Source organism: Chelon labrosus, assembly GCF_963514085.1.
Source record: "Chelon labrosus genome assembly, chromosome: 22".
Lineage (NCBI taxonomy): Eukaryota > Metazoa > Chordata > Actinopteri > Mugiliformes > Mugilidae > Chelon > Chelon labrosus.
This window is the reverse complement of record NC_140355.1, coordinates 10,719,068-10,732,897: the sequence shown is the minus strand read 5'-3', so window position 1 is coordinate 10,732,897 and position 13,830 is coordinate 10,719,068. Positions and strand designations below refer to the sequence as shown.

Below are 13,830 nucleotides of genomic sequence, written 5' to 3'. Positions count from 1 at the left end.
CCGCCTACATAAACACTGATCCCCAGACTGATGACGAAGCAGTGCAGCAACTGACGTACATGCCAGTGCTTCCTGAAGAAAAAAATTACCATCATTACTCGGAGATTTGCAGCTTTTCGTGCAAACAAAATGTCTGATTTACTATAAATGTATTCTAATTAATGAGACAGCTCTCATTCATTCATTTTATTATGCCATTCTTTAAAAGTTAGGTGTACTTTAAAATGAAACTACTTTCTGTATATGAAGTAGAAGTAAACAGCAGCAGCAGAATTATAAGAGATTAAGAATCAGTAATCAAACATTGACTGCGCCTATAAATAGCAGTTGGAGGATCAAAGGAGTTCTAGCTTGAGGTAGATAATCAGTGATCACATCTGCTTATTACCTCTGGATTTGTAGCTTTTTATTACAACAAGACAAAATGCCACCAATGAGCACCGCTGATTTTAGGACTTTACACCCCTCCCAGTTTCTATCAGCACTTTTTCATCTGACCTTTAAATGAAATCGGCCTCATATGTTTCATATATTCATATTACTAGTTATCACGCCCAGTCAAACTCTTGTCTTCTCATCATGCCGTTTCATTTCCTCTAACCATTGGCGTTGTCGGCTTTGCACAGGAAGTATCAGGTCAGCCCTGCCTCTGCCTCTGCCGCTCATCTCTCCGTTTTATTCTCCCTCACACAAACAAAGTGCGTGCAGTATCCCACCCACAGAGAGGAACTGCGGTTCAGACCAGTGTTTGTGCTTCTCAGCAAGAAGCCGCCCTCCCTATGTGGCTCCTGTCTTCTTCTCCTCTACTGCAGCCTTTTCTCGGATGAGGGGTTTGTTACCCACCTGCAGCTGAGCCCCAACATGAGCTTACGGAAGCTAAGTGAGTACCCCGTGCGTGTTTGGGTGCACAGCTTGCACTTTGTTTTACTTGTAAAGAGGCATGTGAACATTTGGTTAACCAGAACTGACTGTGATGCAGTTTTGAGATGTTTTGGTGATGATACGCAAGAAATCAACTAACTGCCAGACTTGCATTACACTAAAAAGTATATTTTAATGACTTTGTGGTTGAATTTTGTTAAGTTGTCTTAGTATTTATTATATTTCAGAATTATATGTTTTATATTATAAATGTTTTTTTTTTTCAAAAGCAGGGCCTTTTATATCTTCCCTCCTCTGCTCTTTCAAAATGTGCAGTGTGGGATTTTTTTTTTCTTTTCTTTTTGAGTCAAAGTTCTTACAGCAAAATGCAAAATAAATCATTATTTAAAAAAAAAAGTCCCTTAGGGCATCCTGGAATTGACACAAGCAGGACGATACGCACCCACACACTCACGCACACACAGTGTATGCAAATGCAATGCCCTTCATATAGCTGCAAAAGATTGCTAAGATCCACCGGCTGACTGCTTCTGCATCTCAAAATGTCATCACTGTAAAAGGCCTGTTGCTGAAAGAGCCGGACACTGAATGACTCTTTTCTTAAAACAAGTATTTTTTATTTTTTTGCCACTTGGTGGAGTCAAATCAAGCCGAACGCACGCCCATCTGTCGTGTTATTGTCGCCTTATAAAACTGTTATGGCGATAATGCTAGCAAACCGCCGCATGTTTATGCCTCAGCAGATGTGAAGCCATGCCCCGTTTGCAATCCAGATGTTAAGTGATTTCCTCTGTTAATACATTTCTACCTCTCTTGCAAATATTTAGCAACTTTTAAAGGGTTTTGCGCACAGTTCCCATCATTAAGTCTTTGAGTTATGAAGGACAATTACATCTCATCGTGTGTGTGTATGTTGAGAATCCAATTAACACATAAAATAAGCAAATGTTTTCATACTGCAGACTTATTACTGACCCTTCCTACCCTTCATGTTCCCCTCTGAAGGTTTCAAATGGTTCGGCAGCCTCACCAACCTCTCCTTTCGCCGCTCCACTGAGAAATCAGACTCCAAGGCCTCAAAGTCGAAGTCTGGAGATGACGGTGACTGCTGTGGCGCCTCCTCATCGACCCTCAGTCCAGTCGTTGAGGCCACGATGGACGACATGGGGGCCATGCGTCCTCGCACTGCCAGCTACGTCCGCTCCAGTGAGAGCTACACTCACGTTGGCACGCTGCCACGGCTACTGATGAGGAAGAAGGACAAGGGGAATAAAGGTAAAGCAGCAGAGGTTAGGATCGACACTTAAAGGACATTACTTTAGCCTGGCAATTACCTTTCAGAAGGAAAAGAAAAGGGAGAGCTGATGGGTTGCCATCTGTCTCCCAAAACTGCTTTAATGACTGTTTATTGTTTCCTTCTTCTTTCCCAGGATGCCCCAGCAGTACTAAGAAGAGTAAAGACAAGAGCGGCGTCAGCAGAAGCCAGAGCCAGAGACCTGCAGGGGACAAAAACCACGCGTCTCTGAGAAACCCTGACACCTCAACCAAAATGGCTCTAGCTGGAGTTAAATCTGACAGCGAGCTCAGCCAACAGTCCCCTACTGGCCCCAAGACACACCCTGAACCTAAAGTTGAAAGTAATACCACAAACACCCAAAACAAGGACCCTGGACCCACGGCTGCTTGCGAAGATGTGTCGCCATCTGGTGGCTCAAGCTCAGCTCCCCAGCCAGAGGAAGGTGTCACCCAGACAGGTGCAGGCTTGAACGGTGAATCCGTGAAAGAGGCTTCATCTCCCTCACTTAGCCAGGGGAATGACGAAATTGATGGGTTTGCACCTGCCGGGCCTGTGCCTGAACCAGAAGAGGAGGGGGAAGAGACGGACGGAGCCGACAAAGGGAACTCCTCTGACGGCATTTACAGGTGATGCAGTTTGCTGTCTTTTTCCAGTTTTACATTTTATAAAAAGTCATTAAAGTGGTAAAGGTTATTGACTGGACAGAAGAGGAGAGCACCAACCATACAAAGGCCTGTCCTGATGAAAAACCCTGTCATATTCGCCAGCATTGTAAAGTGTCTGATGCAGTTAGACCCTAAATTGACACACTTTTCTTCCCCCGGTGCCCAAAGTTGCCAGGTTAACAGAGTGTCAGGGCATACGAGGCAAACTTATCCAATCATTTATGAAAAATAAAGATTTGGATTTTGTTTTGGTGTATTAACACCCCTTTTCCTCTCCATGTTAATTATCCTTTCCAGTTTAGCTTAGGGACATCAGGCCCAATATCGATCTGATAATGGCTCATACAGACCAAACAGTGTCCATCAGTTTATTTATTTATTTTTTCAGCAGAAACAGTTCTTTTAATTTTAATACAAAGAGCAGATTTTGCTGATGATATGTCTGTACTTTAACGTTATTAGTATTTTCGTGGTAGCATGGTTATCTGTTTACATGGTTATATTGTAAGTAAACGATCTTTCACAATTTTAGCATTTGCAGTATTAAATATATAAATGAATGTGCTACCACAAATCTAGACTTTGTTAAATTCCAGCATAAAAAGACTGTCCACAGTGCTCAGACAGTGGAGGAACTAGGTGTTTTTAGCACTTATCACAATTCTGCTGTTGCTCTTACTCCGTGCGCACACCAGGGGGCGCAGGTCTGCGCGTTAAACTGTGCGCAGAAGTTAAACAATTCGTTTAGGTTTGGCCTTGCCGAGGGACTGGAGTTGTCTTTTTTTGGGGGGGTGTTTGTAAAGTGAGAAGATGTCAGGATTCATCCCTTCACTTCATTTAAGGGCAGCAGGTAACATCGATTCTTTTTATTGATCAAACGCTGCTGGAAAGCTGCCGGTCTGTTCCTGGTTTGATGATTTCTCATTTTGCATTGATTTGTTCTTACTCACAAGAGGCCGAGAGAAATTGGGCTTTTTATTTATTTATTTATTTATTTATTTTGCGAGCTCATAGTGTGGGTTTCCATAATGTTTTGGTTGATTTATCAAGAAAGTGGGAATTTGAGAGTTTGGAGGGAGGGGAAATGTGCTAAACCCCTCCACCACCCTCCTCCTCTCAGCGGAGCAGATTGCATTTTCTCCCTGTTTCCCATGACGTGCCAAGGGGCTCCAGTATTCCGTGCATGGTGGCAGGGTGCGTGGATCGTGTTACAGTGGGATTTGCGCTGCGTGTGTATGTGCGTGGCTGTAGGCATGCAGGGGCTCCTATGTGTGCAGCAGCAGCCCATTAGTTCAGGCCAGGGACCGTGGGAAATACAGCTCTATAGTGGACTCCAGGTTCAGTATGGGCGCTTCAAAGAGCTCTGTCAGTTCAGCCCTAAATCACAGGTCTTTCCATCTCTCAGCCTCACTGTCCATTCAGCCTCTTACAGTCCCTCTCCTGTTCTTCATCTATCCACTGCTCCGCACTGCTTTGAGTTTCCCCCGTTTTTTCTGGAAAAGGCCTGGTGGTGCTTTTTGGTGGAGGGTAAGATTTGGCTCTGGAATTAAATGTTGTCTGTGTTTCTGGGACAGTCAGCTCAGATGGCAGATTGGAGCCTTTAGCTTCGTTGTCCCAGCAGGCCTACTCATTTGTAGGCACTCATTTGAGTAGGGAGGCATTTTAACTGGTGTTGTTATGTCATGCCTAGAGCTGGAACAAGTCACTGGATTAATTCATCTATAGAAAGTTGGTCAGCATCTCATGTGTCAGGAGTTGATGCTTTTTTGTTGGGCTGACATTAAAGTAAATGTACATTTGTTGTGAACTGTTGATCTGAACCAATTTTGTACTGTTGTACTGTGCTTTGTGCTTTGTGACGTTAATTGTATACATTTGCCCCGAATCACAAGTTTCTCTAGGATGGCTTTAGAGTTTGTACACCATATGGCACTGTCCTCAGTCTTAAATATAACAATGAAAAAATGAGGCATGTATTCTCCTCCAGGTTGGCACACTTGCTGTTGGTGCTGCTTGTTCAGTAGAGTTGAGAGTTTTGTATGTGTACATACAAAAAAGCAATTAAAAGCAGACTGTAATGATGCTAAAACTACAAATCTTACTTCCAGGGATGGTTATAGGTGTTTTTTGTAGTGTGTTCAAGTCGACACCTCTCCTGACTGATGGTCTTCCTCCTCTCTAGTTCTGGTTTCTGTCAGCTCTTCCAGTCTCTTTCTTTCTGAATAATTTTTATCACTGCAAATGATGGAGGCAAATATTCAACACGTTTTTTAAAAGCAGAGTTGAAGCACAGCTCGAGCAGCTCGAGAAGGGAATGTAGAGCGCCTCTACTGTGGGACCTATTAACATTCCCAAGCCCCCTGCCACGATGGGACCCTTTGATCTGACCTCTCTGTAGTCATGTGTAACACGGCTTTGCGCCAGCTCCTCCGAGACCCATCATTCAATTGGGAGCTGCGCTGATTGATCTTAAAACTTGTCCGGGAGTGTAATTGCCCCCCTTTTGCTCGCTCTTGCTTGGTACCACAAAGCTGCACAGCAGCGCCCACAGTATGGCTCCCAAGGCTGCAGCGCAGCGGGCTTCTGACACATGATCGGGACCTATCATGAGTGTTAAAGTGTGAGTTATGGCGCCCACGAGATTTGCAAGGCCAGCTCGGTATTTTGCAACCGTAGATGCTCAGTGGGGTTTGTTATCTATCTGTTTTCCACGAGGCCGGACTGCACTGGAGAGACTGCTACAGTCATGGGAATACAGGCATGTGATAACATGTGCAGCACCTGTTAGAAGAGATGATCAGACACAAAAGCACACGTCTGCGTATAAAAGCAATTGTACACACAGTTTGGACAAAGATTTTCCAGAATTTTTTTCTCTTATTTTTGCATTACACAACATCTTCTGTGATTTGCTTCTTTGCTTCACTTACACATTTTTGTTTTTCTCCCTTTGCAGCTACATGAAGCCTATAGAGAACCAGCCAGAATATGTTCAGGTAAGTCTACTCTGTCCAGATGTGTATGCATCTGTAAAGATCCTATGCTGCAAGATCTGTAGTGTGTGCATGCATATAATATACACTGATCAGGCATAACATTATGAATATTGCGTAGGTTTCTCTTGTGCCTCTAAAACAGTTGTGACTCATCAGAGAATGGACATGGGCCTTCTGAGGGTGTCCTTTGGGTCCTATGGGTTGAGGGGTGGGGCCTCTGTGGATCAGTTTGGGATCTAGTGAATTTAGAGGCCAGGTCAACACCTTGTGCTGTTCTTCATGTTTTTTTGAGTTGTTCCTAAACTGTTTTTGTGTGTGTGTCTGTGTCAGACTGCATCCTGCTGGGGATGGCTGCTGCCATCAACGAGTGTCATTGCTATGGGGTGGGGGTGCCTGGTCTGGTCTAAGTGGGTGGTACATCCACACGAATCCCAGGTCCAGAAGTTTCCCAGCAGAACAGTGTTTTGTCACAATATTTACTTCTCCTGTCAGTGGTTTTAATGTTGTGGCTGATCTGTGTAATATTCCCGCAGAAAACTTTTCTGGGGCGGCTTAAAATTCTATATTTGGTTCCTACCAGTAACACACATGCACACACATTTAATACCTGACATGACAGTGGGTATCAGTTGTAGTTTTCAGCCTGAACGCTCACCCGAGTTCGAATTTCCTCCTCTCTCCGGTATTATTGAATTCGATTTTTAATGTGAGCGCTCAGATGTAATTGTGCCTGATTATTAGCCCTTAATCTTCAACAGCTATGCTCATTTCAGCAGACTCACTCTGCATTTGGGCTAATTCGGGCTGCCATTTAGCTAATTGAATTCGGAGCGAGGCGGCGCTGGTGTCAGCGCGGCGCAGCTCGCAGGCAGTCGCCGCTGCGGCCAGGAGGTGGAGCCACCGCCTCGAGTTGGGAGCGCCTCGGAGCTCAAGGAAGCTTTTACATGACCTTGGGGATGGATCGTAAGGATCTATTCATCCTGTATGCACACATATACTACAAACAAACACCTCTAATGAGCTCAAAAGTGTGAAATGAGAGCGGGAATGTCAAGCTTGAAAAGGAAGGACAGAAGAAGAAAGAGAAGGGAAGACTAAGTGAACTGTTGAGCTCTGGGGATCAGTTTTTGTATTGATTATACCTCACAGGCGAGGTGGTAAAAGCCTTCTCCTATGACCCTGACCTGTACTCCTTTTGTAAAACAAATGCGTCCAACTTCCCCTGGCCACAACAAATTGACTGCAGTTAAATCCCGCTGCATTACCTCCCTTGTTAGGATTCCCGTAAAGCTGGCAGCGGACCATCAGCAACACCGGCTCTTTGCTTACCTCCAACACATGTGTGGATTACGTGCATAAGTACAGGTTTGTTTTGCAGCTTTGCCGATGTTTGGATTAGCTTGGAGTACAGCTTTCTTGCAAAACAAAATGATGTAAATATGTGCCAATTATAAATTACAAATCGCCGTCGTATACAAGCCAGCACCATCACTTCACGGCCACTTGTCATGAATGAGTTCTTGGAGCTTCTGCTACTTTCCCAGAATGATAATGTCTTATTTTACAGCTTGTATACATTTCTTTTTATAAATTTCGTGTCAGTGATCTTGTCTTTATTTCATAACAGCACACTGCTGTGCTTTATGACCCATGCCTTATGCTCCTTAAAGCAAACAGCGTCTTTATTACACAGAGCGCTAGAGCTGGATTAAGGCGTTCCCCGTGTTATGGTTATTGATGTGACCTGCGACCTTTGAGGCTATTTTTGGTCATTATTTGATAGCAGATGTCAAAGACAAGCACATGTTCGCAACTGAGATTAACAGGGGTTAAGACTACTCTTACTTTAAGTCTGAATATTTTAGTCTGACCTCTCTTTACCAGGTAGTTATCGCCATATTTAGTTAGCCCCATCTCACCCACCTTTTACCTCCTATTTAAACCCCCCTGCGTGTTTTGTTGCCCAAACGTGTCATCTCTCTTCCTTTGCTCTTGCACAACACAACAGTCCCCCTCCCACCGCCACCGCCACCACCCGCCGCCCCACCCACTCTCTGAAAGCTGCCGGCAGTCCCTCCGTCTCCTTCCATTTCTCTGAAACATTTATGACAGCTGATGTTTAAATCAGTAGTCGGCCTCGCTGCTCCCAGCTGAAATGGGACAGACCAGGCCAGTGACACACGTGTGTCCAAATCTACAGGCTGCATCGCGCAGAAAATGAATGGAGATGAGGCAAAGTGGGACAGGAAAAGTCGCACAGTCTAAACAAATCTGAAAATGATAAATAATGATTCAGAAAACAGCCTTTTAAGACATTTTTCACCTTTTGCCGTAAAATATCCGTCATAATTAACTTTTCATTTGGATGCAGCGAGCCAAGAAGTGGGCTGTATTTGTTTGTGTGCATTTCTTAAGAGAAGCAGACATAATTTTTATATTCACTTAAATGGTTTGTGGCTGGTGTAAATTAGGTAGTCAATCAAAAATAGTTCAGTCTAAGTGCGTAAGACGTGCATGTGCGTGGTTTCTTGCTTCATGATTGTGTGCATTTATTTTTGCCTGCAGCCCAGCCCTGCTTTGTCTCTCATCTTGTTCAGTGGTTTGGTTGTATTTTGACGGGGAGGGGCAGGAGGAGGGGGAAGGTGGTGGGCCGGGTCGGTTTATATGAGGTTTATTAGCATTTGTCTGGCTCGGGAGTCGCAACGGCGCTCTTGCAAAAAAATATGTGCATGTGCGTGTGTGAAGGGTCTCAGCTGTGTGTCTGTGCGTTAATGCATGTTTGATTATGCGAATGGTTTAAATTTCCAAATTCTGTAGGTGTCTGCGCGCTGGCTGATTAAATTAAGGTAGTGCTCTGTGGGGGCGTGTGTGAGTATTACAGTAGATTGAATTATTTGGTGGCTGTGAATGAGAGAGGGTGAAAAAAGCTGCCGGGCTGCCGACGCCACCCCCGAAAAGTGTTCAGTTCCTACTCCTAGCACACGTGTGACAAAGTGACAAAGACACAATTTAGAGACGTCACTCACAGAATATCATGCCACTATTACACACAAAAATAGCTTGACTGCAACAGCACAGTATCACACAACACACAGTATGTGTTACTTTGAACTTACGTGCAGTTTTGTTATGTCCCCTTAAGGGCAGTTTTGAAGCTCAGTGTGGCGGCTCTGGCCGTCGCCATCTTGGCAGTTACTCACTCCTTCTTAATCCAGGCTAATTCAAAAATAGGCAAGTCAAGTCATTGACTGCTGACTGTAACACCATCACCTTCCACTTGTTTTTTTGGTTAACAATGCTGAAAATCAAGATATTTTTGTACAGAAGTGGCGACTTCAGCTTCTTTTTCCTTTCCGAATTTGCGCAAAGCCAACCCGCTAAGTTCTTGTTTGGCTAATGGTAATGGCGAGAAGACCAACTGACATTAGAGCCTACATTTGAACAGTATGTGATTGAATCGGCTCATTTACAAAATGTTTTGGTTTGTATTTATATTATATTTATATTTTGACTGTATTTTTAATAAAGAAAGTCATGTACCTTAAGGTTAAGGCCACTGGCTTCAGGGCTCTGGGCACTTTGCCAGTGCGTAATCCATCCATGAGACACATACACTGTGTTTTATTTCATTCATCATTTCTTTATGTTTACTGAATAGAAATGGGCCCAAGTACTCAATATATAGTTTTTCATTGCTGCATAATTCAAATACCATTTGTGTTTGTATCTTGGTGATTTATCTTGTGGTGCCTTGCAAACTTGGTAACTGGATAGGAGCAACACTACAGCAGTGCTAGCAATTCCGCAGAGTGATGCTTCAGACAAACAGTGCTAACAGTGTTAACATGCTGACGTTTAGCAGGCGATGTTTACAATATTTACTGTCTTTGTTTAGCACGTTAGCATGTAGGCATTTGCTAATTGGCACTAAATACAATGTATAGATGAGGCTAATGGGAATTTCATCAGTTTTGCAGACATGTGGCGGATTTGGAGGATCACCAGTTTCTACACCAAAATTAATTAATCCTTTCAACTCGTTTTGACATTTTACTGAAAGACAACGGGGTTAGATATTCCAGATAAAAAGTCACCAGAGTTGGCTGGCTTCATCGTCCATGGAAAGCTGTGTGCTAATCCATAGATATTTGAGAGACATTGCTGAAAAAGTTAAATCGCTGACCTGCTGGTGGCGCATTAGGAGGATCCAGGTGCCCATTAAAGTCCGTAGCGTTCATCTTCTGAGTACCATGTATATTTGTACCAAAGCTTAAGGGATTCTGTCCAGTTGTTCTTGAAACATATCAACCTCGGACGCAGTTTTGGACCTACTTGCCAGATATTTTCATCCCTAAAGTGCCTGCTGCTGATCATTTAAAGTGCATTGATCAGTTCCTGAACTCTTGACAGTTCAGTCATCAGACTATGTTGTAGTGTAAAGAGAAAGGACTCCAAAACTGTTCTGCGACGTGCAAAATAGAGGAAAGCTGCATTAACAAAGAGGATGACGTGTCACGTGTAGGGCTTCATCAGTCACCATTACTGGATTTTTGCTTCACAAACTGCAGCTTCAAAAGTAACCACCGAATTGAGAGTCCCAACAAAACATCAGATATTTACTGCAGGGCAAATTTATTCTCAGGTATTTCTATTATTTTGTCACCCCGTCTTCAAGGTCATCACGCTCATTCCGCCGCGCAGCACATAAAGCCGAGAATAATGACACATTGACCTCTCTTAGGCAGCGTTACACTCTCGCTTTATTCATGCTAAAGACGTGTCTAGTTGCTACAGCAACACATTTCTGCGAGGTTTAGTCGTTTTAATGCGATTAGAGCAAGACAGCTGATTTTTAATTGCACTATTTCACACCTAAATGAAGAATTTTCAGCGCATTTGTACCGACAAAGTCACAGCGTTCCCAGCAGGCGCCTTTCTGCCTTTGTATCGCGATTGCAGGCTGGTGATTCAAACGGGCTTTGAAACGCATATCTGTGGTTCGATACGGATTAACCAGTTGGCGAATAGGGTCCACCCTGTGAAAACACACTGATGACAATCAGACACACACACGCAGACACACACACACAGGTCATTAGCTGTACCCTGCTAACCCCCACTAGAGCCGGGCCTTTGTTTTTAGAGGCGCACATGTGCACACACATAGAGACGTGTTTGCACATATAATCTTGATCTACCCTCAGTGTATCTCCTTTCATCTCTCACACACACACACACCAGCCTGACACATTTTCTTCTCTTCCCTCTCACACACACTCTCCATCTTTGTGTGTGTCGCTCTTCGCACACACACACGTGGGCACACACTTTCATTTAGTGGGATGCTCGCAGGCACATGCAGGGATTCTCCATTGTGCTCCCTATCAGCCTGCGGGATGGGGCCCGCTAATTAATATTTAACTGAATACCGCCTCCAAGCAGGGGAGGAGGCATGCAGATAGAGGACTGGAAGGAGGGGAAAGTGGATGGACGGCCATGGAGGAGAAAGAAAGGGCAGAGGAGAGGATAAGAGAGAAGGAGGAGGATCAGAGAGAAGAGGAGGCTGGGAGAAGGAGGTTAGGCTATTGATCAGAGGGATAAGAGGGAGGGAGATATGAGGGGCGGAGGAGGGTGATAAGAAATGCTGGATTTGACAGAGCGTAGAGGGAGAGAGAGTAGAGGAATGCGGAAAAGATAGGTTCAACGCCTAGATGACAGCAAAAGTAGAAGAGTGACAGAAGACGTGTTTCGAAGAAAATTCACACGTTTTGAAAAACGAAAAAAGGAGCCAGGAGAGACAAGTCAGGGTAATGAAGTGTACAAAACACTAAAGTAAGAGTAAGACTCTCTAGTGTTTCCAAAGTTGGAGCCATTTTTCTTCCAGCGCGCGTCAGTTCAGTCCGCCACATGAAAACGGCTTAAATGATGTGGAACTCCAGGAATGGATGATACAACCAAGAGTACACAGTGTACTGTGATAAATTGCCACATTATCTCCTGACATATAGCAATAACTGTTTAGAAGATGTGTGATATTTTGCGTTGATCTGCGCCCCATATGTTTGTCTTTACGATCACTTAGAAATCCGGACCGTTTGGTCGGCCGCGTGTCGTCTATTTGCTGTTAAATCATGCAGCGTTCAGACCGTTTAAAACTGCAGTACGGGTTAATTTCTCTGTAGGAGAGCTGAATTGCGAGCCGAACGCAGGACCATAGGGGCTCGGTTGTGGCGGGCACGTTGGTTTGTTTTAATGCTTCGGCTCCCCGCAGCAGTCATTCGAAGTCTGCTTGACTTAATTGAATTCATCTGAGGATGCAAAATGATAAACACTGGAGCTTTCACAACGTATCTTGCTTTGAATCGATGACAGGATGTGCTCATCTTAGCGAGGTTGTTTTGCTTGAACTAATCATCATTAAAAAAAAAGAGCAGCCAAAAAGGCTATGGTAGCAGGCAGAATATGTTATTTGTGGAGTGGCCATTAGCTAATGCACCTTAAAGTCCAATACACCCTGGCATTGCCAGTTTTAACAATAAAGCCGCAGTGGACCGACGCTTTATTAGACTCTCGTCCATCATGTTGTCATGTGTTTTACCACACGAATTTTGGGTGGTGTGTGTGTGTGTGTGTGTGTGTGTGTGTGTGTGTGTGGCGCAGCAGCAGCCAGATGTAACACGCTGCATGTTATGATTGTTTTGCCACGGTATTATAGAAGACTGAGGGAGCGAAAGCACGGACCCCCTCTTATGAGATTATTTGCGTCCCCACTGTGTAATCTGTCTAATCCGGCACTGGATGGTTTGAGATTACATTAAGAGGAGACACTGCAGTTAACGAATGATTCCTGTGTCTTCTAGCTCCTTATCTGTCGGCTTTCTCTCTCTCTCTCTCTCTCTCATTCTCTCTCTCTCTCCCTGTGACCCACTAGCATGCATTCAAGAGGCAGATTAGGAAAGTGATTACTGGAATCATCTGATGCTGCCTGTTTTGTGGGTTGCAGAGATGACCTCGAGCGACAAAGTCAGAAGAAGGAGCTTAAAAATTATTTGTGCACGTTTCTCTCCTTCTCTGAGTACGTCCCTTTCTCTCTCTCTCTCCCTCTCTCTCCCTCTCTCTGTCTCTCACCCGTTATGCTTCCCTGCAGTGGTGCAGGACTCAACTAAATGCAGTGTCAGAATTTTGGATGCTGTCAAGGCTCTCGCAGTGTTGCCATGGCGAAGCGTCCCCGATGATGTCACTCAGGCAGGCCTCTGGAGACAGAGCCCCACCCCTCCTGACATCTCCCTGCCGGTATGCGTGTGTGCGTGTTGCTCTGTGCGTGCGTGTGCGTCTCTCGGTGTGTGAAATGGGCCGGCGAAAATCACACCGCGTTATCCTTGAAACACCTGCCCGTGTGTTTCAGCCTGTAATGAGCTGTCTAGCTGCAGTCTGCACGGCTTTTCGGAGACACATCATTATATTCTCCAACACCACACTGTCCCTCGCTCACTCTCTCTCTCTTTCACACACACACACAGATTTCTGTCAACATCATTTCAGCCCAGAAACCAAATGCTCAATAGCACCTGCTATAGTAATATATAGCAGTGTGTATGTGTTAATATGTAGGTGGAATAAAAGGTGTGAATTTGCATTCAAGTGTGTGTGTGTGTGGGTGGGTGTGGGTGTGTGTGAGTGTGGTGGGGGAGCACCCCTGCTGGGTTTCTTTCATGGCGAAAGAAAGGTTAGATTCCTCTGGGAGCCTGCATACATCCTCCTCTTTCTTGCCTTCCTCCCATCTCATCTTGTAATGATCCTTTCTTTCTCTCCTCCCATCTTTTCCTTACTTTCTCTCTGTTTCACTCCCACCCCCCCACCCCCTTGTCGCCCCCTCTCCCTCCACCCCCTGTCAGCATTGTCTCAGCGCTGAAGTGGGGGTCATCGGATGGGTGGGTGGGGTTTCTGCCTGCATTTCGACAGCACTCCTCTCTTTGCTTGTGCCTGCGAG

At 44.7% G+C, this 13,830-nt stretch overlaps 1 protein-coding gene across 1 annotated transcript in view; it reads left to right on the top strand.

The window, feature by feature from the left end:
• The first annotated feature begins 364 nt into the window (after positions 1-364).
• sh2d3ca (SH2 domain containing 3Ca) overlaps positions 365-13,830 on the top strand; it is a 51,514-nt gene continuing 38,048 nt past the window's right edge. The window contains exons 1-4 of the mRNA XM_084572087.1: positions 365-880; positions 1,888-2,157; positions 2,313-2,805; positions 5,801-5,840. Of these exons, the coding sequence (XP_084428213.1) occupies positions 862-880; positions 1,888-2,157; positions 2,313-2,805; positions 5,801-5,840 (822 nt within the window). The 5' untranslated portion in view covers positions 365-861. The remainder of the gene's footprint in view (positions 881-1,887; positions 2,158-2,312; positions 2,806-5,800; positions 5,841-13,830) is intronic.